At 35.8% G+C, this 27,641-nt stretch overlaps 1 protein-coding gene across 2 annotated transcripts in view; it reads right to left on the bottom strand.

Annotated features, from left to right (window-relative positions):
- LRPPRC (leucine rich pentatricopeptide repeat containing) overlaps nt 1-27,641 on the bottom strand; it is a 92,514-nt gene that overhangs the window by 13,454 nt on the left and 51,419 nt on the right. For both annotated transcript variants that reach the window (XM_086745255.1, XM_086745254.1), the window contains exons 26-31: nt 15,736-15,804; nt 15,390-15,480; nt 11,867-12,009; nt 11,668-11,755; nt 7,168-7,291; nt 3,084-3,172 (exon numbers count right to left, since the gene is read on the bottom strand). In XM_086745255.1, coding sequence (XP_086601381.1) covers nt 3,084-3,172; nt 7,168-7,291; nt 11,668-11,755; nt 11,867-12,009; nt 15,390-15,480; nt 15,736-15,804 — 604 coding nt within the window. The remainder of the gene's footprint in view (nt 1-3,083; nt 3,173-7,167; nt 7,292-11,667; nt 11,756-11,866; nt 12,010-15,389; nt 15,481-15,735; nt 15,805-27,641) is intronic.

The following is a 27,641-nucleotide window of genomic DNA, read 5'->3' on the forward strand; positions in this document are numbered from 1 at the left end:
GCACCTGTGTCATAAATGTCCTCCCTCATGACCTTCAAGTCATGACCTTTTCAGTCTGTTTTTTCTCCAAACTATAATCAATTTTCATTACTAATAATAAAAAAAATGTTGCATACTTAAGAATATAGTTTAAAAATATAATTCATTTTTGAAACAGTCAAAATCTAGTATTCAGATTTGCCTTTTTAAGTGTGCACCAGCACTTTGTTTACCAACAATTAATTTTTAAATAGAAGCATAGGACAAGTCTTCATATGAGAACAAAAATAACCTCAAAACTGGACAGTTACCTCAAGAACTCCTAAAATTATAGCAATTACCTATATTAAAACCACACAAAATCAATTTCCTGTCTGTCTGCCACAAATACCTCAAACCCAGTGCAGATGCAGTCACCTTCATTTCTCTAACCAGAATTCTTGTCAATTTACATTATACATGAGCAAACACACACAGAAAGACATGCCCCTCTGGTAAAAATGTCTTACTCCTTACCAGCATAGGCAGGATTAATCACAGATAATAATTATAATACCAAGGGATAACACTTCTAACATAATAATACACCCACTTGAACTCCACAGCATTAACATTCCAATTCAATATGCAGGTACTGTAGAAATCAAATATTACCTTTTACAAGAGAGGAAGAAAAAACATCCTGTATGCCTAACCTTCCTTCACAGCAATTTTCTTTCTGTATCCTCCCTTTCCTCCCCACCCCGCACCGTCCTTTCTTTTTAGGGAAAGAAAGGAGCAAGACATCAGGGGCAAATTTCCCAAAATTCAAAAAGCAAACTTAACACACACGGTAAGTTCAAATTATCTCCTGACCATAGGTGTGGACCCCCCTTCACCTTGGAGCATGACCAGCCTTCTCAAGAACAAGGACAGAGAAAGATTTGAAAGTTGCATGTGTGCAGCACTACAGCAAGAAATTATGTGCTAGTAGCATACTAGATAATTCTGTTGGTTATCTTTTCTTTTCTTATGTAAAAGTACTTGTTACTACTAATACAAAGGAATAATTTGATTTTTCAGTACTTAAAAGCAGGTAACTGTGCTTGTGAAAACTGACCATTTATCTTTTAAAATACTGTTCTATAAACTCTGCAAATTCTGTTCTGACTCAAAGTAACTTGTGCTTTACCAAGTTCTTGCTAGAAGATATTAGAGCTCTCATGAGTATATGTAGGGACCTACATAAAAACTTCTAACTACATAACATTACACAGCAAAGAATGATGGTGAACTATATGAGGAAGTGACAAAGCAAGCAAGTTTTACACAAGTGAAAGTCATCACAGGATGTAGGTCAAATGGAGCTCAGCATCAAAAGGTTACAAAAAGACTATGTCCAAAAAATTTTTGGGCAATCTATGCGCCTCAGAAAATGACCAGTATAGCTGAAGTATTTGCTTGCATTTGCAAGGCTCCATTTACAAAAAGAGAAGCAGCAACTTTCAAATTAAAATTAAAATAAGGATCAAGTCTGACTATTCAATTAAATTACCAAAGTAAAGCTCGTTCAATGTACAAGATAAAGAAAAATATGATTTTGCAAACCAATGTAATTCCACAGACAACTTGAGAAATTTTGTCTTGTGGAAAAAGAAACATTTTTAGAGAATAGCAAGGGAGAAAGTTGACATGGCAGAGAATTTAGTATGCTAGCTAAAAAGAAACAATGTAGTTAGCACAAGAGTTTGGCACAATACAGAAACATCAGTGACATCCTGAAGAAGGGAAGATTTTTGGGGCGTAATATTTAGGAAGAATTGGCATTCATGGCACACTGGACAAGAAAAAGCTGAAAATTTATTAGAATAAAATCAGACAGGAATGTCAGGTGAAGGACTTGAAAGCTGCAAAAACGTAAGACTTGCCAAGAGCAAGAGAAGCAATTGCATTCACCACAAATACTTCTGTCAATGACACCTGGCAATGATGTCAGACTGGAGACTGAATGGGGAAGGAATTTGAAAGAAGACAAGTTTATCAGCTGCAGGGAAGAGTAGAACTGAGAAGACGCATCCACATTCTCATCTTAGAGTATTTTAATGTAGCTGATGTCACATCGGCATGAGCTACTACAGCTACGCATAATGAAATGAAATAAAATTAACTGATGAGAGAATCAAAAATGAATTTTCTGGTATGTCTTCTGGTATTCAAGTCAAACCTAATTCAGTGTAATACATTTTCTTTGTACGCACCTGCTTTAACACTTAAAGGTACTGACGAAAATACATATCAACACTGTACTTAGGCTTGCACAGGGGTAAAAGACACAGCAGTGCATGCAGAACTATGTGCTTGCAGAGTTTTCCTCTCTCACAAGAGTTCTACAGAACAACTAAATAAGTAAAACGTAACGTTGTGGAGCAGAACTCTAGGCTGCAAAACAACCAATGCTAAGAACCAAAATAACACAACCACAAACTTTATCCACCATCTTATTGAGTACTCTTACATACTCTTCAGCCACCATTTTCTTTATCATCACTGTTACACTAAAAAGAAAACCAAACTGAGTATTTTGTTACTGTTGGTATTGAGAACTATTAAAAAAGTATTTGATTAAGTTTTTAAATCAATATTATAATCATTTAGTGCACAATCATGCACATTTAACAGTCCATTTAACTCATCTGGTATCTCACACAACCAACACAATATGCAAGAAACAACTGCTGGGAATTGTTTCAGATGCTCTAAAGTATGTTAATTTCCAAAGCAAAATGACTTGTGCTGTGAATTTTAACGCACTTGAAAGCCTGTACTTTCTCTCGTTCTGGAGCACAAATTTTGCATGTCTGAAGAGCTGTGATTCATCTTAAGAAAACCCATCTTGTGTTAAATGGAATGGAAACTGGACTAAGTGGTCAAATGACAAGTACATTCATATTCAAGCTGTATTATAAATGCATGTACAGTAATTTACGTCTCTCAGCTACCACAAAAGGCTCTTGATAAGCAGGTAATTTGCTAAATGGACTCCTTTATCCAAGTATTCGAAGGGCGTTACAAGAAAAATCTGCAGAGGCATTAATGTGACGTAAAGGTCAAGCATTGTGACATACCTTTCAAATAATCCCGCCTAACTTGCGATATGATGAGGAGGCTGCTGGCAGCACTGTTCAGTGTGAAGCCCTTGATGTGGGTCTCAGCACTAAAAGAAGCAGACATTTAGAAAGGAATTACTGACATGCTTCTGATACGATAATAAATGGTTGAGCACCAAGGTGAAATTATAAAAACTACTGTTCGTATGTTAAAAATATTGCTGCAAAATATCGACCTGGAGACAGCTTTTGTGTTATCCTGTCAATGGTTATAGAAGGATAATTTTTTTTTGCATTCTGACAGATGACAAAGTTGGAAGTGAGCAACAAAAGAAACAAAGTACAAGATTTTTTTTAAACAATCGGTTCAGATTCTTGAATGCTGACATATTAGATGACTAAAATAACTGCATGCCCTGCATTGTTCTGTTGTATCCTAAGCTGGATACTTTTTCTTCTTTTTTCAATAGTCACCATAATTATAAAATGTAAAACTATTCTTTCAGCAATAAAAATGAAACATTTATTTTCAGCACTGTATATTTTAAACATAAACTAAAGCATATTATGAACTAACACCATATCATTTGGTTGATTAATTTTCAAATTTCTGTCATCTAGATGTATACAGGTTTTAAAGTGAACATACTACTCTTGCTGCCTTAGCCACGTTAAAATTGTATTTCACTTATCAATTCCTTATCTCCTGTAAAACAAAACTTCACGTACCTATAGCAAAGAGAATCTTTAATAACACTGCTAAAGCTTTTCTAAGACTCTGCAAATTAGTCAAGAGAGACTAACAAAATGTAGTTATACTACAAAATGTCCCCCTTCCTAAATGACATATAGCCACATTTTTAATATAGAAGGATAACTTTACAAATGTTCATTTCTAGATTACAAAATCCCTACACAGAAAAGGGGGGCATTGCCATTTACCATATCAGCAATCAAGATAAACCTCACTGATTATCTTGTGGCAAACAACTGAGCAGCCTACCTACTTGAACTTAGAGGCTGAGCGGATTGGGAGGTAAGCAGGGTCATTGCTAAATTATTCTCCTCAATCCCAAGAAAATCCTTCACATTGCACACAATATGACTATCCTCTCAGTCACTTTCAGCCTCCCAGGCTCACAAATACAGTCACTGGACTCAGGATTTTCTTACTCTTCCAACCAATCCTCTTAATCCCTGCCTAAGCACCCACTGCTCAGTTCTGCCTTTTTTTTCCCCTTTGTCCCATCTGTCAAAGCCCTTAAGTCAACAATTCATGCATGAGACTGTAAATTACATATAACAAAGGATTTACTTTCTCCAATCTTCCAATCTTTAGTGTGATTAAATAGATGTTAGCTACTATTACAGAACTAATCCATCATTCCAATACTCCTAAATTTCTATTTAAAACTTTTTGGACTAAATGCAGTAAATATTTCTCAAAGCTGTGCCAGAATGCAAAAGCAACTAGACTTGGAGTGACTAGCAGATCAGTAACCTTCTGGGTTGTTTGGTTGGTTTCTGTGGGGCTTTTTGGGTGAGGTTCCCCTCTCAATTTCCTTCTACCACATCACTTTTTCATGGAAGTTTCTCAGTTCTGATAACAGGAGGGAAGTTTTTGAATTATCTGACCTTTCCAAAAAAAAAAAAAAAAAAAAAAAAAAAAAAAAAAAAAAAAATTACCTATTTTGTTGCCTATGCTAATACTCACACTAAGGCTCTCTAAATATTATTTACATTTCAAAATTGGCTTCAAGCAGACTAAAAAGATGCTAGCTTATATAAAGGTAGCTTTCCTGTATTTTATGAAAATATTAGGAGCTGCACAAGTTTCAGGCCACTGCACACATTTAGGCTTTGTAGAAGTAATCTCTTTGTAATATGAGGTTGGAAAAATTGTCAAGCATGCAGAAATACGTGCAAAACACACAGATTTGCTATTCCTCAACCATGTGTACACACACAATCACTTTCTCTATTTCAGTGAATAATTTAAAACTTACAGACTTTCGAAAATACTTAATGTAAGCATGATTTTGTTACTAGAAAAAAAGATACACTGACAAACACCATGAACACTGCCAATATGAAGCATATGCTGTCTTGATGCAACAGTGAGCTGTTACAGGCTTCTTAGAATGTCATTATTTGGCATTTCTATGCTGGAGATGGAGTATGAGAGTTCCAAAAAGCACAGGGCTTATTATGACAGTTGGCTTTGACCAGTGACCAAGAATATAACCTCTTACTAAATTCTATTTTCTTTTTTTCCTAAATATTTCAAGGTTCAGAGGCTTAGTCCTTTAAAACACATCTTCAACTCTTTTAGTCTTTGAGATTTTTTGTTCATTTTTTCCCCTGCATTTTGTATTTACATAATAAAACACTTATCTAAAGTGGGAATTCTGACTCACTGAAATACTAGGAACAAGCCACCACTTTCTGCTCTTCCAATCTGCATATTACTGCTGATAAACTGCAGTACTTTCTGCACCTTCCTTACAAGTGTGTTTGAGCTGCAGAAGGGGCAAGGAGGGAAGCAATCAATGCATGTACAAATCTTCAGCAGAATGTTTCAAATTTCTTCCCTGAAGAATCTTTCCATACAGAGGGAGGTTGATTAAAACTGGACATAAGGAAAACATTTTTTACAACAAGGGTGGTGGAACACTGGCACACGTTGCCCAGAGAGGTGGTAGATGCCCCGTCTGTGGAAACCTGAAGGCCAGGTTGGATGGGGCTCTGAGCAACCTGATCTGGTTGGAGATGTCCCTGCTCCTTGCAGGGGGGTTGGACTAGATGACCTTTGAAGGTCCCTTCCAACCCTAACCATTCTATGATTTTTTCTTTCGATACATGAACATTTCCCGCAGACGTTTAACAAACTACCTAAATTTTATCAACATTCTTTGTACTTTTAAAATACATAATTTCTATCTTCTGTTTACAAAAATTTGTCAATTACTTCAATTTCAGGGAGCTTAATCTGATAAATTGTTTAAGTTTTTCCTTCATGTAAGCCATATATCCATGATGCACAAACATTCCTTATCATAAGGAGATCTATTTGACAAAACATTATTTGTTCTTAATGCAGAACTCAAAATATTTTTTTCGATTAAAGACATTTCTTCAGTCATAGAATCATAGAATGGTTAGGGTTGGAAGGGACCTTCAAAGGTCATCTAGTCCAACCCCCCTGCAAGGAGCATGCTAAAGACTTTTAAAGAAAACATGAAAATAATAAACATAATCTTATACTATACAGCTTCTGGATATAAAAAACTAGGTTGACTCTAAAAATTATTAGATTTTTATAGTGCCCTATTCACCATGTAAGTTTCAAATTCACTGTATTCAGTCAGAGAACACTTGATGACAACCACTGTTCTTGTTTCAGCTGAAGAAACTGAAAGACTTAAATTACTTAAATTTTTGTTCTTCTTACCTCTCCATTGACGAGTAGTAACACTTTTACTTTGAAGCCTATAACCTGACCAGAACACAAATTACAGGCAATAATTAAAGCAAGCAGCGTACCATACAACTCACTAAAGGTTATTTAGATTCTGGTGATTCTAATAATGCATGACAGCAGGTTGGATTTATTTCAGAAGTGTAAGAGTTGGAACTAAGGTTTATGGTCATCTCCTAGCCACTGGCATCACAGTCAAATGTACCATTTTGCATTTGGCAGGCAGCCAGCTGCAGGGAGTGTGGGTAGGGTAGGACAGCAACAGGGATGGGCATTGAGGGGAAGGCTTACGGGCAGTTAAGTGAAGGAATCTTGTCTGTTTGGATATCGTTCTAAAGAGGAAAAGGCAGACTGCCAGAAGGGTAGATTTTCAGTTCTGATGCCAACTACGTTTGTTGATACTGTTAGTTGAAAAGAGTTATTAGCAATACATACTGTCACTCTACTACCTTTTTAATATATGGCATACCGCTCTATGAAACACTGGTGTATTTCTTACTGTAACTCTTAATTACCAGTCATGACCTGTTTTCCCATAAGGACTTACCTGAAAATGATCCAGAAATTATTTAAAACCAGCCCCCACTAAACAATTTAAATTCCCCAAACACAGGAAAACCTTACATGTGTTTCACTTCGATGGCTTCTTCAAGACAATTCTGTGTTAACAACGCTTTTATAAGAGTGTCATAGGAACGATAAGGAAACTCATTCTTCCCTTGCACTTTCAGGAAAATATTGTAGGCCTCTAAAAAAGAAAAAAAAGCCAAAATGAAACATCATATTGCAATGTTGTTGATCATACAGAGAAGTTGCCTACTCATTGAGAAGGTCTGTCTTAAAACTATTTATCCTCTGCTTGCATCTTTGAGCACAAAGCTGCTGGTCACACCTTGTTCAGACCTGGTTGTATACAACAATCAACTGACATACACCTACACCTTCACAAACCAAAAAGTTTGCTACTGTTTTTCCTATATGTGGCTGTTGCTTAAATACCAACACAGCTGGTTAGAAGGGGAAGACTCAGGAATTTTAAAGCAACACCTAATTCTGGGGTATATAGTTACAGTGTCTAGTGCATGATCACAACAGCGTTTAACAAATAATATAGGAGGTGATTCCAATATGGGGAGATCAAATTATTTGGCTACGACAAGATTTACACAAAACATACAATTTACAAATATACAGATATTTAACAAGTAAACTACGCTGCATTTGTTTGACTGATTAACAGTTTTATTTCATGCATTCACAATAACTGTCAGTGTATGAAAAGATGTTACCAAAAAGGGGGAAAAAATGATAAGCACACTTTTCAGTCATTTATTTTTCTGAAACAAGATTATGCAGCTATAAACATGCAGCAAAAACTGCTATCCAAGGCTGTAACATATGCTAGAAAGCTGTGTTTAAGAACTACAAATCATCTTTTATATCTAAACCGCGATTGCATATTTCATTTAATGAAAGTAAAAAAAATAATCACTTTGCTAATTCAAATCATAGCCACAATAACCTTTAAAACTTTTCAGAAATACACGGAGTATCACTACAAATCTCACAGTTAAGCGTTAAGTTTTTTTGCTTATACCTTGAAAGTGAAGACGAAAAGAACTCATTTGAATGTTATTGTCACAAGAAGCATCACACTAACAGCACTTACTACAGTGTGCTGTGGAATTTTAAGCTGGCATTTTTCAAACCAAAACTGTTCATGTGCTTTTTAGTACAAATCTTAAATTTCTTCAACAAAAATGTATACATAAAAACCTCCTGAAATGTAGACACAAAATGACTATGCATAAAATTTATTATTTACCACACACAAACTCTTACACTGAGTTAAAAATTAGAATTAACATTGGCATCAATAATCTACTTTGGATGCTTCAAGGTACATCATATATATATATATATATATATATATATATATGAACAGAGATAAAGGATAAGCGTATCACAGTAAAAATTAAATCAAATTCCATGTATGAGAGTTTCAGGCATACAAGAAAGACAGCGACACAAAAGAGATGGTGAGAGAGTATGACTCATGTCTGACGTTACAGTAGTGATTGCATCGTCAACCAAATGACCAATAAAACAACAACAGGACGACACAGGAAAGATCTTGAAATCCTTCACCACATTTACTTCTAGATCTGAGGTTAAAGCTTGGCCTGTTGCAATGCGCTGAACGCTCTTGCCTGCTCAGATGCTAACACCAGCAATCATAGAGAGTTCGCACTTAAATTCAGTGGGAAAGACAGTTTTTCTTCCACTTTTCTGAAATCTGAGGTACCAACAGACTAGCAATCACATTAAACAATAACAAAAACCCTTTCACTGGTTTAATCTATTGCAAGTGTTACTAATTATTTCATTAACAAAAACGTAGCTAACTAGTGATAGGTTTCTTCTTTCTGCTCGTGTTTTTTAAAGCCAAAAACTCCTTCTGTTTGGAGACTCCTACAAAAGCTCTGCTGTCTTCAGACCGAACTAGGATTTCACCCTGCGTTTGGATATTGCTTTCCATTGGCTGAGTACAGAAATGGACCTTGCCACCAGTGGACATAATGTCAAGCATATGTCACTTATCAATTATCAGAGTTCACAAAATATAAGATCTATTTCTACAAGGAAATATATGTAAATCTTTTTTGAAACATATTCTCAAATTCAGACATATGTCTGACAGGTATTATCAGCTTATTACTTCTTCAGATTGCATCTAAAATTAGTAAATATATTAGCATTCAAAAAAGAAAGTTCTTAGTTTCAAAATCATACTATGTTACACTAGCTATTTCAAGTAGAAAGATTTGTTAGAAAAGTGACAACTTGCCAAGAAAGTCTCAGTTCTCAAGACAACCAAATTTGTTTCAGCAATTGCAACTGTTTGCGATACATGTAACATGATCCCCTAGAGTCAAATTCTCATACCAAGGAATCAAGATAAAAATGAAAATATGAGTTTGCATAAATGAAGCACTTCAGAGAATAAATTTTCAGAACATCTCCATGTCAAAGCTGATAAATTAATTAAACTAGTTACATAACTAGATTAGGTTAATATTTTTCCTAATCAAGAAGCTGATGGTGATAAAAAAAATTATATTCTGCCCTATGACATTCACATCAAACTTACATTATACTATCATAAAAGCAACCACTTTGTCTTAAAAAAATCTATAAAAACTAAGAGAACTGTTTCCCAACATGAGAGGAATTGTTTCCCAACATTCATCTTTTTCCCCTTAATTCCCAATAGCTCTAGATCATCTCCTCTCAGTTACTACACCTATAAATAACAGAATATGTAGGAATAATTTCCTGATAAATATCAAATGCCATCATACTAACACGTTAGTAGTTACATTTTATATTTTGTTTTAAACTAGTCTCTCTGCAAGTCCAAGGTATATTTAGTTTCCTCCTGCTCTCCACTTGATCATTTATAATATCAAAAGCCATAGGACATTTTTCTAGGAACAATGTTACAAAAACCCCTATTTCTGCATTTCTCATTTTCTTTCAATTCTTGAAATTTAACAGCATGAAGAATTTCCTGAAAACATTAAATCTGCCATAATATAAGATTCTTAAATTCAAATACATAACATGATATTGCACTCCCTATACCTAGATTAACCAGACCCCACTTTAGACTTTTAATCAGTGCTCCTGTGACTGAATAACTCTCATGGGGTCATTTCACTAACCCAAGTAGTTAGCTGTGTGAATGGCTGACAGATTTTTCCTTTAAAAACTGAAAGCTAGCTCAGTCGGACATCTACCAGCCTGTCGTGAGGAACGGCTGCAGACGCCAAGGTCAGTGAAGAAGGAGGGGGAGGAGTAATGCAGCTCCTGGCCAAGATTCCCCTGCAGCCTGTGGTGACGACCATGGTGGAGCAGGTTGTCCCCCTGCAGCCCATGGAGGTCCACGGAGGAGCAGAGATCCACTTGGAGCCCATGAAGGACCCCACACTGGGGGAGGTGGATGCCTGAAGGAGGCTGTGGCCCGTGGAGGGCCCGCTAGGGCAGACATTCTGGAGAGACTGCACCCCGTGGAAGAGATGACCCACGTTGGAGCAGTTCCACGAGGGACTCTGGCGTAGGGGTGGGACCCCACAATGGAGCAGGGGAGGAATGCGAGGAGTTCTTCCCCCAACCATGAAGCAGCGGTGTGAAACAACGTATGACGAACTGACCGCGACCCCCATTCCCTCTTCCCCCCTGTGCCGCTCAGGGGGGGAAGGTGGTAGAGATACTGTTAAGCTTGGGCAGAGGGAGGGGTGGAGGGAGGTTATCTTGTTCTCTGTCTCATTATCCTGCTGTTTGTAGTAATAAATGAATAGTTTTCCCCAGGTCGAGTCTGTTTTGCCCGTGACGGTAACTTTAAGGATTTCTCCCTGTCCTTATCTCAAACCTTGAGCCGTTTTTCCTTATATTTTCTCTCCCTGTTCTCTCGGAGAGTGGGGGGAGTGAGAGAGAGACTGCGTAGTCTGGTCCTGATCGGGCCTGAACTACGACATGGACTGATCATATCTGGTCTTATTATTAAGACTTCAACAGCAGGGGCAAATACAAAAATCTCTGAACAAATTCCTTTAACAGATAACTGCCTTCCCATAAACAAGTCTCATTTGATATTAATGTTTCTTCTCACTACACTTCTTATGTCTCATACCATAGAACTTGTGACCAAACAGCTCGATTTTATAGGAATGATAATATTTTTAGCATCAATCCTGTATATAAATTTAGTTTCTGGTGTTTAACGGATACATTTGAAAGTCTAGAACATGATGTTAACTCAACAGGATAAAGTGAACCACAGACCAGCAATACTTTGGTAGTTTTTAAACTGGCAACTTCACCGAAGACTAGCTTTCAAACAAGTATTTAAAAGTCAGCGTTTCCATTGACACTAAATATTTTAGCACACCCTTCTCATATCAGCTTCTGAAGCAGAATATTGGCAGGTAACATTATCATGCACCTCTTCCTAACATACTAGTAAACCAACAAAAAACAGCAGCAAGCACCTGTTGCTCTGTAGTTAACGGAAATCTTAAAATTAATTCTGAAAGGGGAACAAAACAGTGGTTTCCAGTTTACCTTTTGCACTGTTTTTCTTGCAAAGCATCCTTATTTTTCTTTCTTCCACATTAGAAGCTCTTAAACTTCTAGTCTCTTCATGTCTAACCTTTAAAATAAACAAACTTATTTAAGTTACTGTAATGCTATCTTAATATTTTCCAATTGAAAGAAATATATTTGTAAGTATTTTTAGCTAGGAAAGCTAAACTCCAGTTACCTTAGGTATCTCAAATGGAACAACTTGACCATTTTTCTGAAATATATCAGCCAGTAAGGTTAGTGTTCTCTCACGAGGAACAACATTTTCTTCTTGAATTTTAGTCCAAACAGCTTCAGCCTTTCCCCAGTCATCGTTGTTGTCTGAAACAAGATTCAAAACCTTGGATAAAAGCACATTTAGAACATACATACACATCTAAAGTGATTCAAAAAAGGCATATTTGGAAAATAATTAATCATGTACTTCTGCTTCATATGATTACCAACTTGAAAAGTTATGAACTGCTTTTAATACACAGAAGAAAAAAAATACGCAGCCAGAAAAAAAAACCTCAAAAGGATTCTATGAATCTTCAGATGAATGAGAAAGCACCTAAAAAATACTGCAGAAGTGTTCCTCCTAGCTCACCAGTTCTAATGTTCTTGATAGTTAATTCTAAAAGCAATAGATTTTCTACATTATTACAAAACATTAAAACTCTAATGTACCACTTCCTAGTTCTGTCCTGAAATCTTGAAATAAAATCCTCTGGTTATGTTGCTACTGAATTAGAGCACCTACATCCCAGGAGTTTACCACTTTCAATTCAAAGAAGTGTTCTAGGCCTTCAGGGTCTCATTTTGCTAAGAAAAAAAAAAATACATATCTGAAGACTGTAAAAGGTAAGTTTTCTGAAGGAGAAAAGCTTAATAAATTGCTACCAAAGTCACAGAACAATTCAACTGCTTTCAATGAGAATAGCAATTTATACATGTACCACTGTACAAAACCACAAACAAATAGAAAACTGGATTTTGTGAAAGAAAACAGTTAATTACTATTTAACTGCATACAGCAGGTTGTTTCCTGTGTCTCCTATCATAAGTCACCAGAACAGCATGGACTTCTGGTTGTAGGTCCTATTCACAGCTACCTAAGCTATCTGCTAGCTGTACTCTGTTTGTTCCATGGCTTAATTCAGAATCCCAGAAATGGAAAGACGCAAGGCAAGAAGGTAGTCAGAAGGCAGATGATGGAATGAATTGTTGACAGAGTGATATCTCAGCTTGTCACAGCAGCTCTTCAGCTATTCTTCCACTGTTCAGTTAAGGAACTTCAGCTGTTCTGTAGCTCAGGCTCCACTGGACTAAGTCATAACACAAGGAAAAGCCGGAGCAGCCACCTGGAAGCAGCATGACACAGGAGATGACCTAGAATTGTTATAAAATTGGTGTTTCAAAGCAGTATATACTGCTTTGCAAACATTATTGCAATGCAGTACTGAAACATTACAGTGCAATGTTCTCTTCTCTCCAGGAGCAGCGTGGGTTTCGCAAAACAGAGGGATACGTAACTGAGCTGGTTCAAGATCCAAGCCCACTTTCAACAAGGTTCTGGCATCACTTCAGCTTTTTAGAAGAGGCAGCAAGCTTGGCGACTATCCTAAGTCAAATAAAATGATGGGTTTTAAGACTAAATACTGCAGATAACATTTTAAAGCAGATTATTATGGCAGTTAACAGTGTAGGACAGAAAATGTCTTAACACTTTTTCATGTGTTTGTCCCTATGTCTGACACTCGTAAGGCCATGTCTAGAGCACTGTGTCCAGTTTCGGGCTTCACAACTATAGAAGAGATGGTGGCAACTGAAGCAAATTCAGCCATCAAGACAGACATGAGGCCAGAGTAGATGGAGTAAAAGAGGAAGTTGAAGATGATGAGTTTCAGGGTAGCCTGCAGAAAAGCAGGATAACAGGTTATCTAACTGCTGTCTTCAATTACCTAACTGATGGTTACAGAGAAGAATGAGTCAGTCTCTCCTCGACACAGCAAAGAAGGAAAGGTGATGGTTAAAAGTTGCAGCAATGGGGTATCTGAGGACGACCAAACTCTGGAACAGGTTGCCCAGGGAGGCTGTTTGTTTTCCACCCTTGGAGGCACTCAAAACTTTGCTAAACAAGGCCATGATATGATCTAACTTTGAAGTTCTCCAAGTTCTGGGAAAGGGCTAGGCCTAAAACTCCTGAGGCTCTCTCCATCATAAATTACTCTGTGATTCTACAAAACTAAATGCACTGTTTCCCGATCACAGCTCAGGCTACGTGATAGATCCCTTCTTGATATGCTTAAAAGGGATGGGAAGTCATGGCTTAGGTGCACGATGACAACTCTCTACTGTATTTGTGCATTGGAAAGCTTTGATAGATAATCTAAAACTGCTGAAAGCAGGAACGTGCATGGGTTTTGTCTTTTACGGTGACAGAAACCCACAAATGCTTTCCACTTCTTTGAATAGAAGGAATTGGTTTTGTCTTTTGAAAGAAGACCGAAGATCTTGCATGACAGAATTTGAGAAATTGTATCTTCTTAGATTGTCTTCCTAGCAGGCACATTGTCAGACTTAGTCATACCCAGAGGTGAACTGGATGAGTGAAGAAATAGAAAGACTCCCTCCCTGTTGGGACAAGATCGCTTTCCAGGCCTACTTGATTTTTGGCAGTGAACCAGTATATGCAAAGCCAAAACTGAGTAACGCTACAGTTCGGAAGCTTTCTGAAGCTGTTCAGGAAATTAAAAGCAATAAAGTTCTCAAGGGGTCTCTGGTAATTTTTTTTTGGTGGAAATACTAATCTCTTCTGCTCGTGATTACCATATGAAAAGAAAACGAGGGTTAGAATAGTATTTTATTTAGCACTAAAACATTGCTAGTTCTAGTCAACCAAAAATATACATGGGGAATAATCTGAAATTACTTCAACCTGAAATGCAAGTTTTCCCATGACCAAATATATCAAGTTGCTGTAATGGCTCATTAATATATATATACACATTACCAAAGTACATGGCAATCCCTGTAGTGTGTTTTTTATGTCCCAATTTACTATTTTAGCGCTCCATATCCAATCTTAACGCAAAATGTTTTTTCAAGACTTTAAAATAACTAGAACTAAAGTTTCCAAATTTTTTATTCTGTATAATACAGTATGATATACGGAATAACAAAACAAGCAAAGACTGAAAAATACAGAAAAGAGGAAATGAAAAAGACTATAGATACATCCTACACTAAGTCTGTAGCAGAGAAACAAACTTTAAATTTTAAAAATTGTTCCCTTCCTAAAAATGATGCAAAAGTTAGGTTGTGGCTGGTGAAGAATTGGCAGATTTCAAAAAAATGCACCTTTAAGAACCAGATACAACTACAGGAGACTCCAATCTTTGTCAGTTACAAAGATATAACAAATGAGCAGTTTTCCTTCTTCAATCATATTAAAAATCGAAACAGAGTACACTTTCAAATTAGGACACAAGACAATAGCATGGATTGGAAGACTTGTACTATCTAAGTTCTATGTAAGCGTTCAGATCTGCAGGTAAAAAAAAAACCCTGTACTCTTCTGCCATGGATATACCTCAAAAATGGTATCCAGGCTAACTGCATATCAGGAAAAAACTCCTCTCCAATTCAGGGTTATTTCCAATCTCCGACCATAAAAGAAAATAGATTACAACATGAAAAAAGATCACAAGCTGACTTACCACACAGTTGAAGCAGATAGTAGTACATCTCATCTCTATCACATTCAAAAAGATTTTGAGTTAATTCCACTAAGTGTTCCAAAGCCTCCATCTTTAAAAAGAAGAAAGAACATAGTTATACCTCAACTATTTTTTTCTATATGTGTGTACTTAGATGCTGTATGCATTCAGCTAAAATAATATTTCTAAGTATACACCAGCATTTACATAGAGCATTAAGTTCACCTCATCAGCCTGTCACACATCCCTTCACAAACATAAAAATCAAGCAATGAAATATTTCAAAACCTTTTTTTCCTTGGATTATAATGACAGTTACATAGAAGACATCATACGAGACACATACCTGATTACTTGATATACATTTTTTTGCAAACCACTGCAACCTTCCAGAGTGTGCTCTCAAGCCAGGAGTCTGTAAAATATTTCCACAAGAAGAAACATATTACTTCACTTCATAGAGCACACTAAGGAAAACTAAACATAATACATGCACTCATAATAAAAGTTCATAGTTTTTGTTTGTTTTTTTTTTTAATCTGAATGAGACTACAAGCTCTCAAATAATCAAGTTAGGTTGCATTTACGAGAGACTTAAAAATTGCAGTCATTTAGTCATTTTATCCAAGACATTTTCCTTCTTGGTTGAACACTGTTGAGAGAGCTTATTTAAAATACACTTCGGATGAACTGAAATGTTAAATGACTTCTATCATCACAGTAATAGAGCATTATTGCTATTACCCATAGTAATCCTTCGTATTACTCATGGTAAAGAATTACACCAAATGTTTCCAAACTGTCTTCGCAATGAAATGTTTGTATTCAACAACCCTGCAGTGTCTTAGCATCTAGGAAACCATGCCTCTCAACTGCAACATCACCATTTGGTACCTCTTCTCTGCTAATGTTAGCCCTTTTTTTACAACTATTAATATCTAAAACCAATAATTTTTTTAGACATTGACTTCTCTTGCTACTGCTCAGTAAGAAAACCAGGAATTTACAGAGCAGTATTACAAGTGTAAAGTGTTGCCGATGCCAATTCTAGGTATACTAACTGCAAGGCAATTGCTATCCCAGAACAGAGCAAAGGCTTACTCTTAAGTGTGTGTATACAGCAGAACTGATAGTTAACAAGCCACAGTTCTTTGTCTTGCTAATCTCCCCAGGTTTGGTGAGCCTTTGCTTATTCATTCCATTGTTGTTTGAGTGGATTACAGCTACAGAATCTACATTATCAAAAAGATTCCTACCTTGGGAAACTCTTATCTGGTATAGACTACCACATTGTGCCTTCACCACAGATCATAATCAAAATAGCAGTTCCTCTGCTTAAATAAATTCTTAAATAAACATAGGAAAATTCAAAGTTCTTAAAGAAACATGTTACAGGCATGTCAGTACTTATGTCTGACATATCTAAAAAAGTGATACAAAAAAAAAAACCTGTGCACAAAGCATCCATCATTTTCACCTCTTACCCTTCCCTCTCACAGAGTATTTGGATTTACTTTCTTTATACTCTCTTGTTTTAGCATAAGGATCATTTACAGAGACAACTCTGCTTTCATTTCAGGTGTACAGATTCACATGAACGTAACTCAAAGTGATTCCAAGGAAATGGCTGTTCATGCTCACAGAGAAACGTGTTTTGACTCTTGAAGGCTTTTAGCTGTTAATATTATAAAAAGTCTCTACTGTTTAAATGTGAAGTGCAACTTCCAAAATTTAAACACCACTTCGCATAAAAGAGGGAGTATGAATAAAAAGCTGTGAGAAATACTGAGTTTTAGTTCCAAAACAGTAGAAACAATTACCAAGTCAATTTCCCTTCTATCTTTTTAACACAGATAATTTTCTTTTCCTGTGCTCTCCAAGCACAGAATTAATACCATTACATCTTTCTGAAATAATTCAGCATACACACAAAACCAGCATGCAAAACTTCAGTCAAAATCAATAAAATTTGCTAATTATATAGGAAAAAGTGTTCTGCAGAGTGAATGTTAGGCCCTATAATCGTACCAACCATCCAAACCATTTTATGCAATCTTTTAAGGTTTTTTTAAAAATACGACGTTAACCCCACAGTTCTTCAACATGGAGCATCTTCTCTATGTATTTAACTGTACTACAAAAATAGTCTCAACTCAAGAGGTTACAGAAAAATAGTGACTTCTCAAGTATTCAAAAATGGTATATATAAACACAGTTTTGCTTTCCAGGCACTTGCTTTTTTTTTTCCAATTAAGTTATTTGCCCCCAGTTTTTTATGTTTATAGGTACCTATTCAGTGCTTTTTTAAGAGCTACCAAGCAGTTTCTCAAAAAAATATGCTTAAAAGTAAGTCAAGAATTACCATCTTACGCAACAGGCTCTCGAAAATGAAAAAGAAAAAAGTATGTTGCCTGCATTTGTAGCTAATCCTCTTTAGGACATGGTAAAATTCAAATGCTGAATTCACTTACAACTTCCAATATCATTGCTGATCCAAATGCCAATGAACTCAACAGCTCCAAAGCTACCAACTTTTTATAGAAAATCCTTTCCTGTTCAGAAATGATTGATGTGTCTGTCACTACAAGGACAGCTGAGTTATACAACAGATATCCTTGTGTTTCATTTTGAAATTGAGAAGTGTTTTCACATACTGCAGGTCTCAATCATCAAAAGAACATCTAGGTCAGATTAACTAAATCTCCAGGGCTTGCCTGATAGTCCATATTTGTAGCTTATCCCTTACCATCTTAGGGAATTTTAAACATTGCATTTAGCAGGAAGCAGACTTTCTACAATACAGCACACTAAAATACAGAATTAAAAAATGCAAGGAATAAAAAAAATTAAGTAAAAGCCTGTTACTCTAGTTACTCTTCCAAATTACCATTTACAATTTTGACACTGCTTGTTTCAATGGACTTAAAAAAAAAAAAAAAGTCTGTTATTGAGTCTTAGTGTTTTGTTTTGCTGGGTTTTAAAAAATTTTTTTAAAGCCATTCACTGCTTTAAAGAGTGAAACAATTATTGAGAGTCTCAAGCAATCATACAGTATATAAACTAAACATGGAAGCTTTCTGGCTTTTACATTCTCTTGGAATATAAAACAGTTGTACTGTAGCAAACCACAGGTTTATCTAGCTTGTTATCCTCTCCCTAGCAGTGCCTACAAAATATAGAACAACAGAAAACCCAGCAATGCTTCCCCCTTAGTGCTATTCCACTCTCCAACCACTTGATGTTCAGTGGGTCATACTGTTTCCAGTAAGTGATTTCACTTCCACGAGCTTTTCTGGTTGCCCCTGGAACCCCATAAGATTTATCATTCATTTTGGTAAAGGGTTGCCTCAACTACCTTCTGCAGAAAATAACCAAAATACTACCACTTTTTGTTTGTTTCCAGCCTAGCTTCTACTAGCTTCATTTGAAGCCCCTAGATTTGTGTATTGGAAGACAACGCACAATTGATTTTTCTTTATCCTCTCAATTTCATATAATATCCTGCTTCACTGTTTCTTCTCCAGCCTAAGAAGAACTTACCTACTTAGTCATATCTCCTATAGAAACTATTCCATAATTTTGATCACATTTGTTAATATCTTTCTGAGGCTCAACATACAACCCTACACTAATTTACTCACTGATTCTATACCTGCACACAAAGAAAGGAAAACCAACCAAAAGGAGAAAAAAAAATGCTGCATCTTTAGAAGAACCCTTGCTAAGTAGCACTCAAAAATCACATGAATGTAAAAATCCCAACACACTGAAAAAACATCTGAATTGTTCTCCTCCTAGAACCAGTCACTTCAGACATGTGACTGAAGGGGTCCAATCACTGGGTGGGGGGAATCTTTTCTGTAATAACATTTTTATTTGAGCTAATTTCTACCTATTACAGCTGAAAGAAAACAGATTGCCTGGGAAAATACTGACCTGTCAGTGATGAATCTGTTCAATGTTTTTCCAGATTTTTAGATAACTAGAGAAATATTCAAGTTTTGTTTACATTAGTGTTCTGTAACTGTTACAGCTAATAGACTAATGCTATTTTTTTTTCAATAAAAAACCCCCAACTTTTAAAAAAAGTTAAGTAATTTACGGAAGACATATGGAAAGTATTTCCTTTGCTCTACTTGCCTGAAGGAATCTTTTTCTCTTTAAACACAAAACTTGCCTAGAGAGAAAAACCACAGAAATCAACATACACCAGAAACCCCATGGTATTGTTCAAAAAGAGGACTTTCAGAAAAGTAAGAGTTGAGAATCATAGAATCGTTAGGGTTAGAAGGGACCTTTAAAGGTCATCTAGTCTTACCCCATTGCAAGGAGCAGGGACATCTCCAACCAGATCAGGTTGCTCAGAGCCCCATCCAACCTGGCCTTCAATGTTTCCACAGATGGGGCATCCACCACCTCTCTGGGCAACCTGTTCTAGTGTTCCACCACCCTCAGTGCAAAAAAATTTTGCCTGATTTCTAGTCTGACCATTACCCCTCGTCCTTTCACAACAGGCCTTGCTGAAGAGTTTCTCGCCATCTTTCCTATTAGTCCCATTTAGGTACTGGAACAATGTCCCAGAGCAGTACCACTTTTGCTACAACTGGCTTAGGATGCATAATTATTTAAAAGCCAGCAGAAGTACTTTTCATTTGGCATACATGTGACATGAGATGGATGACTCCTTTGTTTTAACCTTCCAACACTGCACTTTTACAAACTACTACTGTATTCTAGTCCTTCAAGGTATAACTTCACTGTGAATAACACACCAATTCTAATCATTCAAGTTTATCTCTGCCCTCCTTTATGTTTTCTTCTAAATCCTTACATTTTCTTCCCACAGTTCAATCTTTTCTTAGAGAAACAGTTCTACTATAATCACCAATCCAAACATCTTGGAAAGGAACAGTCAAATTTTATAAGTGCCATCCATGTTGTACTTTCTGATGGTATTTTTTGGACAGTTAGATCCATTCATTCCTCTCTTTGCAGCTGAAAAAGCCAGTAATAATAAGAGACAGCTAATGCTGCTAAAGGAAGAAGAATGTTTCATGATGAGTTACATCAACAGCCATAACAGACTTATGTTACCAGTACCAGAACCAGTTACTGAGATTTAGATGCCAAAGCAATGTCTTACAAGAAAATGCATTACTTCTCCAAAGAGACAGCTTTAAACAGACAGCTATAAGAACTGATGTATGTCATTTCTAACAGCTCTCTCTAACATAAGCATCAGTAAAAACAGGACATTTGATGGGAAGTTCTTAATTTAAAGGCAGATTTTTCCCTGATTCCACAAAAATGTCCACAGAAATCTCACAAATTCCATGCAGATTCAATGAAGCCTGGAATATTTTTGCATGGCAGTTTACTGAAACAGTTTTTCACAACACAAACATTGTATGCTATGCTTGGATCTTACCCCATGTTAAAACTCTGGGCAGAAGTTCTCTCTTCTAAGTAACAGCTGTACTGCTTAATTAGAAAGTTAAAAGAATATGCAGACACAAAGTTCCTGTACCTTATGTAGTCATCTAAGTCTAGCTGACAGACGAGATGGTTAAAATTATCATACACTTGTTATATTTTCGCCTCTTATTAAACACTCCTCACCTTTAAATAGGAATGCATTTGTTATTTAAAAATACTGATGAAAACATTTACATTAGGATTATTTTTAAATAGTCTTACATCTGTGCTCATATGTATGAAACAAGTACCACTTTGTTGTATTTCCTACATTACAGTCTTTATAGCATAACATAAGTGAAGTATCATAGTGGAATATACAGATAACGAAGACCCCTATTTTGATTATTTGCTCTGAACGTACGAACTTTTACACAATAGTCCAGAAGTTTATAGAAGATGCAGCTTTAAAGACTGAGGGATCTAAAAATAATCTGTGCATCAAAAAGCATTTTTCCTGCTGCAGTCGTATCAACTATCTAATAAAACACATTACTTCTCTCTAGCTTAGCTCTTCTTAAAGTGACTGTACTACGAGGATGACACTAGAGCTACATCTGTATATGGCAAGTGATGGAAGTAATACTTCTTCTATAAGTTCATTTTCCACCTTGAAGGAAGTTTAGCTCTTGTGGATTTTAAAAAATGGTTTCTTTGGTGATGGTACGGAAAGACAATTCACTTTACTCTTTCCAAACAAAAAAAGCCTTGAGAACTGCTCACAACTAAGATGGAATTTCTCTAAAAAATGGGTAATTGCTTTTGTTCTTTGTAAATAATTTTGCCTAGAAATAAATACGACTAAACATACCCCAACCCCATAATACTGATTTCTTTAATGAGAAGCTCACCTGAAACACCTGGAAACTTGCACAACTTTTTGAGCAACTGTACGAAAACTTGAATATAATTAAATCTGTACCTTCAATTTGACTACTTTTCATGTCTGATAACAAGGGCAAGTACTCTTAATGCAGCATTGGAGTTTTGAAAATCATGAGTTGCTCCACCGCAAGTTATGCCTTTAAAATCTACTCAAGTATAGTGTGTTTGATATTTTATTTGCACTATCAGATATTCAATGAAAGAAAAAGGGAATAATTTCTACATCTTTATCCTCCCTAACTCTCCTGTTGGGACTAATAAGAATTCAAGCTCACACTCTCCTTTCTGCCTATCCTACAATCACCCAAGGTAGCAACTAGCCTACTTCTACTAGGATAATTTTAACATAAAAAGCAGTACTAGTTCATAATAAGAAAATATAAAGCTTAGAGTCTCCACTGGGAAAGTTTTTACTGTTGGTTTCAGTTTTTTTTGCTGAAGTACATATTTGCCTCAAAGCTGCCAGTTACATAGTTCACTGACTTTACCAACATGACTAGTATCTGTTGAGTAAATACTCATGATTTTTTTTATTTCACTTGAAACAGGAACATATGCTGCTTTATGTTAGGCAGACATTGAGAAAAAAGTCAGGAAACTTGATTACTTTCCAAAAATACTAAAACAAAACTAGGAAAGAGCTTTACCACTGTAGCATTGCTCATGATAACTGGGACTGACTGGAATATTCCACATTTACCAGCAAGATTTCCAAAATAAATTATGCAGTAAAGTATTATTGTAAAAAACATTAGACCATAAGAGAACTTCACAACAATACTCATGCTGGAAAGAAAAGGTGATATCTAAAATGTGCAAAAATCTTGCTCAAAACAAAACCCTCAAGGATGTTCTAAACCCAAAACAGAGCAAAAATTTGCTCTCTGCATTGCAATGTGGTTTTATGTTGTATGAGGAATGAAAAAAGCATCATAAAACTCAGTAGTATCTTACCTCTAACACAAAGTCCCTAGAGCTAAGAAAGAATGCACAGCTATTGCCACGATCCCACACATCAAACTCGTTACCCTCTCCCTTTCTGTAAACAATTTGTTCAGTAGTCATCTCCTTTACCAAATTTACTTACTGGAAACATATTCATTCTTTTAAGAAAGTAGTATTTAAGAAGTCCTAAATAACGTGCACTGAACTAGTAAGCACCTATTTTTTATTAGCCCACACACACGCATGGACACAAAATCCAACTTCAATAAAACTGAACTCTGATACAGCTATTATAAGGAGAAGTAGTGCTTTTATTAGACTAATAGAATTCAACAGTAAGAAAAAAAAAATAAATCTTTTATTGTAATTATAGGGCTTGCGCACCTAAAAGGTCTTCATTCTTTCCCCTCCCCTCTCAGTTGTATACGATTACTGTAACAAAAGCTATTACACCTCCTACAAACTACTCCTCAAATTCAGACCACCGTTATCCAATACAACTTGCAATCAACATTCAAAAATATTTAAATTTTGTTCTAATCACCTCAACTCTTTTCTTAACAGGACCAAAAATAACTCTTTGTAGGTAAATTCAGACACTACATATAACCATCAAATTACACATTAAAAACCCCCTAAATCCTGCTGTCACAAATCAAGAAAGCATCTTCTCCCAATGGTTTATCTCTAGCATAAAATCAGCAAGACTCAATTTTATGATGTAGACTCTTAAAAAAGCAATCTGGATGAAAGAAGGTTGTAATCTCTCAATATCAAGCAGAAATATTCTCACTGTTTTTATAGTAGATTAAATCCAATGGCAACTGGTATCTTGAGGTCTGCTGACAGTGGATGTCACAATTCTTTGCTTAAATCTATTTACCTCCTGAATTAACTTGACATCTGTTGATGGATATATTCCCGTACACTAAACTCACCCAAAACAGTTCTTTTGTCAGGTCCTGAATTCCAGCAGCAAATGCCTTCTCTTGCATTTATTCACATTGCAACACATTTCATTAAAATGTTTCAATAATTTGTCCCTCAGATCTTCACATAAACGTCTTCAGATATGTGAGATATGGTATGACATATTTAACTATTAAATATAAATTATTTAGTACAAGAGCAGAAGATGAGGCCAGTATCACACAACTAAAATCTGTTTCAAAGAATTCTGAAGCCATGCACTATGCATTGCCAATTTCAAGGCAGGTTCCTCTTGAGGTTGGTAGCAAACTTGTACAAGTTGGTCTTCTACTCAGAAATTTTGCCACATCTTTCCCACAGTCTTTCCCTATATCCCTATATCCCAAATACAGTAATCCTCTCTTAGCCTTCATTTCCAGTAAAACTACAAAGAGAGCAGAAACAAGAGCTCTTACTCTTTCATTGAAGGCATAATTTTAATTCAATAGGTGATGTGATTTGATCTAGAAAGATTTCAAGAAGCATCTGTCAAACAATAAAAAATGGTCAAACATCTCTACCAAATCCTAGTTCCTACCAAAGGAGCCCATAAGCTCCTAACTAAAAATGCCAGTGACCTGATATCTTTTTTTAAGGTGGTAATTGTTTCAGTTTTTTTTACAGGAGTATTCTGTTATCCAATGAAACTCAGTTTAAGATGTAATGATTTTATCAGTACAGGGCAGAAATTGATTTAACACCAGTTTAAAACCTTGCATACTTTAGCCACAGGTGTAAAGCATTCATTTCTACTTCATGAAAACATGGCTTAGACTTTTGCTAAGCAGATTTAGAGAAGGATTTGCTTGAACCTCTGCTGCAGGACTGTTACAGTACTTAATGACAGAAGTCCTGTAACTCTAACAGAAAAAGCCAAGTGTGGACATTGCTTAATTACATGCAGATTCAGAAAGTATTCTGATAACTGCATTCAGTATGAATATTAAATGAAAGAAAAAAAGACGAGTCTAGAAATACTAAATCATCATGCAGGTAAAACAGCTGCAAGTATCAGTATTTACTCAGAGATGAGTAAATAATTAAAACTGGACCCAAATAGCAGACAGTAACTATATTCTAACTACTTTAAGCAGGGAAATCTTTAAACTTTTTTAAACTTCTTTAAACTTTGCAGTATGCAAACAAAATAATAGAATATCAGGTGAAGGAGAGAGAAAGTAGATTCCTCCATGGGAGCGTAACATTCTTTTTCATTCTTGTTCTCTTAGATGACCTTCACATCTCAAATATCAGCTCGATCAGGTTAATAAAGTGGGAGTCAACAACTGAGTAAACATAAGGGGATTTCAATTGTCCAGTTCTGGCAAAAGTAAAGAAGCTGTGGATTGTAGGGATTTTGGGGTCTAGGCTCTAGAAAACTCTCTTACTGTTTATATACTAGACTTAAAAGAATACTAAGCCAAGTAACTCTTCCAGACTCTCTGATCTACTACCTAGAGCTCTGGAGCAACATATATTAAGAACTACATAAGAGTTCTCTCTAGCAGAAAATTTGATCAGGTATTTTTAAAAATAAGACAGCATTTTAGAAGACAAGTGAAAAAAATATTTTTTTAGATAGTACTTTTTCCCTAATCCTATTTTTTGAAAATTCACATCCCTTTTTTTTTAGCCTACACTAATATTAATGTAGTTTAAATTAGTTAAAGTAAAAAAATATATTGACTTGATTTTCTTTACTTGGTTTTATTTTTATGAAAAACAAAATTGAAGGGAAAAAAAAAGGCCATTAAACTGCCTTTCCAAGTAAGGGAAAAAATCTGAAGTAACTAGAGCTAGAGTTGATCAATGTCATGCTGTGCCACTGCAAGGGAAAGCAAGCTAGTATGTGACCTTACAGTAACGGGCAAAAAGAGAGATGTGCCAGCTGACTGATCACCTTTGAAGGACTCAAGACAAAAGCTGACTTATCAATTGAGGTGCAATTAAATTGAAGACTAAATCATGCTTTGATGTGTCACAGCACCCAATGGTAGAACTTGTTACCAGTGGAAAGCAAAAGAGCATCTACCAGTACATCTATTACTAGCACAATTTCAAGGGCCCAGGAATCTCCAGGCACAGTTAGAATAAAACAGAGTTTTACTTTACACAGCAGCTAAGGCTACGTCATTTGGAGGTATTTTCCCAGAGAAAGGTTTTATTGTCTAGCTACCTGCCACAGAGCAAATGAAACAGAATTTCAAAAGCTTAACCAGGTAGTCCAGCAACATTGCAAACTGTTACTTTATCCACCAAACTCTGTGAAGCCTTAGAACTTATCTGCATTCCGCCCTCACAGTCTTCTCAATCACAGCTTCTCTTCCACTTAGCATCACTTCAACATAGAAACACCACCAAACTACCACATGCTTTCGTTTACTTGTTCTGGTATACATCAGGCGCATTCTTTGCTTTATCTCCTTTCTACTCGCATTTTATTATCTTTTATACTCATTCTCTGCTTAGTTTTGCTATCCTTCCACCAAGGAGATAAGCTCCAGAGCTTTCAGCTTTCTTGCTATGATGATGTCCCACAACACAAGCTTTTATATATATATATATATATATATATATATATATGCATGCACAACACATTTGTGACTGGATAATGTGCATATACAACTCTCACCTAATTTTTATAATCTCACTCAAATCTTACCCTTCTTCCTTTCCCGCTATTGTCACTCAGTTGTATTTCACCAAAGACTGAGTCATTTTCTTATTCTTGGGGCTTTGAGTTGCAAGTTTTTCAAAGCAGCAGTTGTCACTAAGTTTCACACCAGCATCTAGTGTACCTCTGATTTCTAGAAATAGCAAGCAGGGGCAGTGGTCTCCAATGAGTAACACCCCACTGAAACAACCACATCCTCCATGGGCTTCATTTTCTTAGCTCCTAAAGAAATTTTTTTCCAGCTTCATTAGTACCCTTTTAGACACTATTAACTCCGTAGATACTTTTAAAACAAATTATATCATTAAAATCAATTAACCACCATAATCAGCAATATATGACAAAAGTAGGTGCTAAAAGTTAATCTATGTTTAATATGCAACAGTGTCTAAAAAGTGGCACCAACTGATCATCTTTACCGAATATCATTTCACAAGAAAGGAAAATAGAAAAACAATTTGAGATTACCAATAAGAGAAGTAATTTAGTCACAAAAAGCACTGGACTAGAGAAAGAATACACATACACCTTGTAGTCCATCTTTCACATTATATACATTAAGGCTTTGACTTCCCAAACAAACAAACAAAGAAAAGCAAATTGTAACTTGTTCATGGTTTAAAACAAAAAAAGCTATTTTCTTCTTCAGCAAAACACCAATTTTTACATCCTCCTCCCCTCCTTGTGGAAAAAATTTATTTGAAAATACTTAGCATACTGTTACATAATAAAAGCATAGTTAAAATATAACACACCACATAGTAATTGATTTTGTGTCTCTTTATCCACGGGCAAAATAAATGCATACTATTCCTAGCTAAATCGCTACACTCCTAAAAGTTCCAGAATTTAAAACCTCTTTTTCTCAACAGCATAGACAAAGGTGCAATTCATACTTCATGGAAGTTAGCTAACAGCAAGAAAACCTAAACAGCATAAAAAACCAGGAAAATTTCCACTTAGTCTCCAGACTACAGGAGTTCAGATTTATGCCTAAGTATCTGTTTACGGTTATTAACAATTTATGATCAATCATCAAATACTGCATATTTGCAGAGGTAATCTAGCACCTATTAAGAAAATGACAAAAGTTTCAAAGACCCAAGAACCTGATAATTCCCTTACTATCCTACTCATGACTGCTGAACTAGAGCCACCAATAGTTTCGAGAAATTAAATGCCAGTATCAAAGAAACAGCTGCTAAATCACACCCAGTACCAGTTTTATTCATTTATCTTTAATTTGACTTAAAATTCTCAGATTTCATCCTTTTACCTCCTATATGCTTTAATCACTATAAAAA

Source organism: Chlamydotis macqueenii, chromosome 3 (genome assembly GCF_036417535.1).
Source record: "Chlamydotis macqueenii isolate bChlMac1 chromosome 3, bChlMac1.mat, whole genome shotgun sequence".
In the NCBI taxonomy this organism is placed as follows: Eukaryota; Metazoa; Chordata; class Aves; order Otidiformes; family Otididae; genus Chlamydotis; species Chlamydotis macqueenii.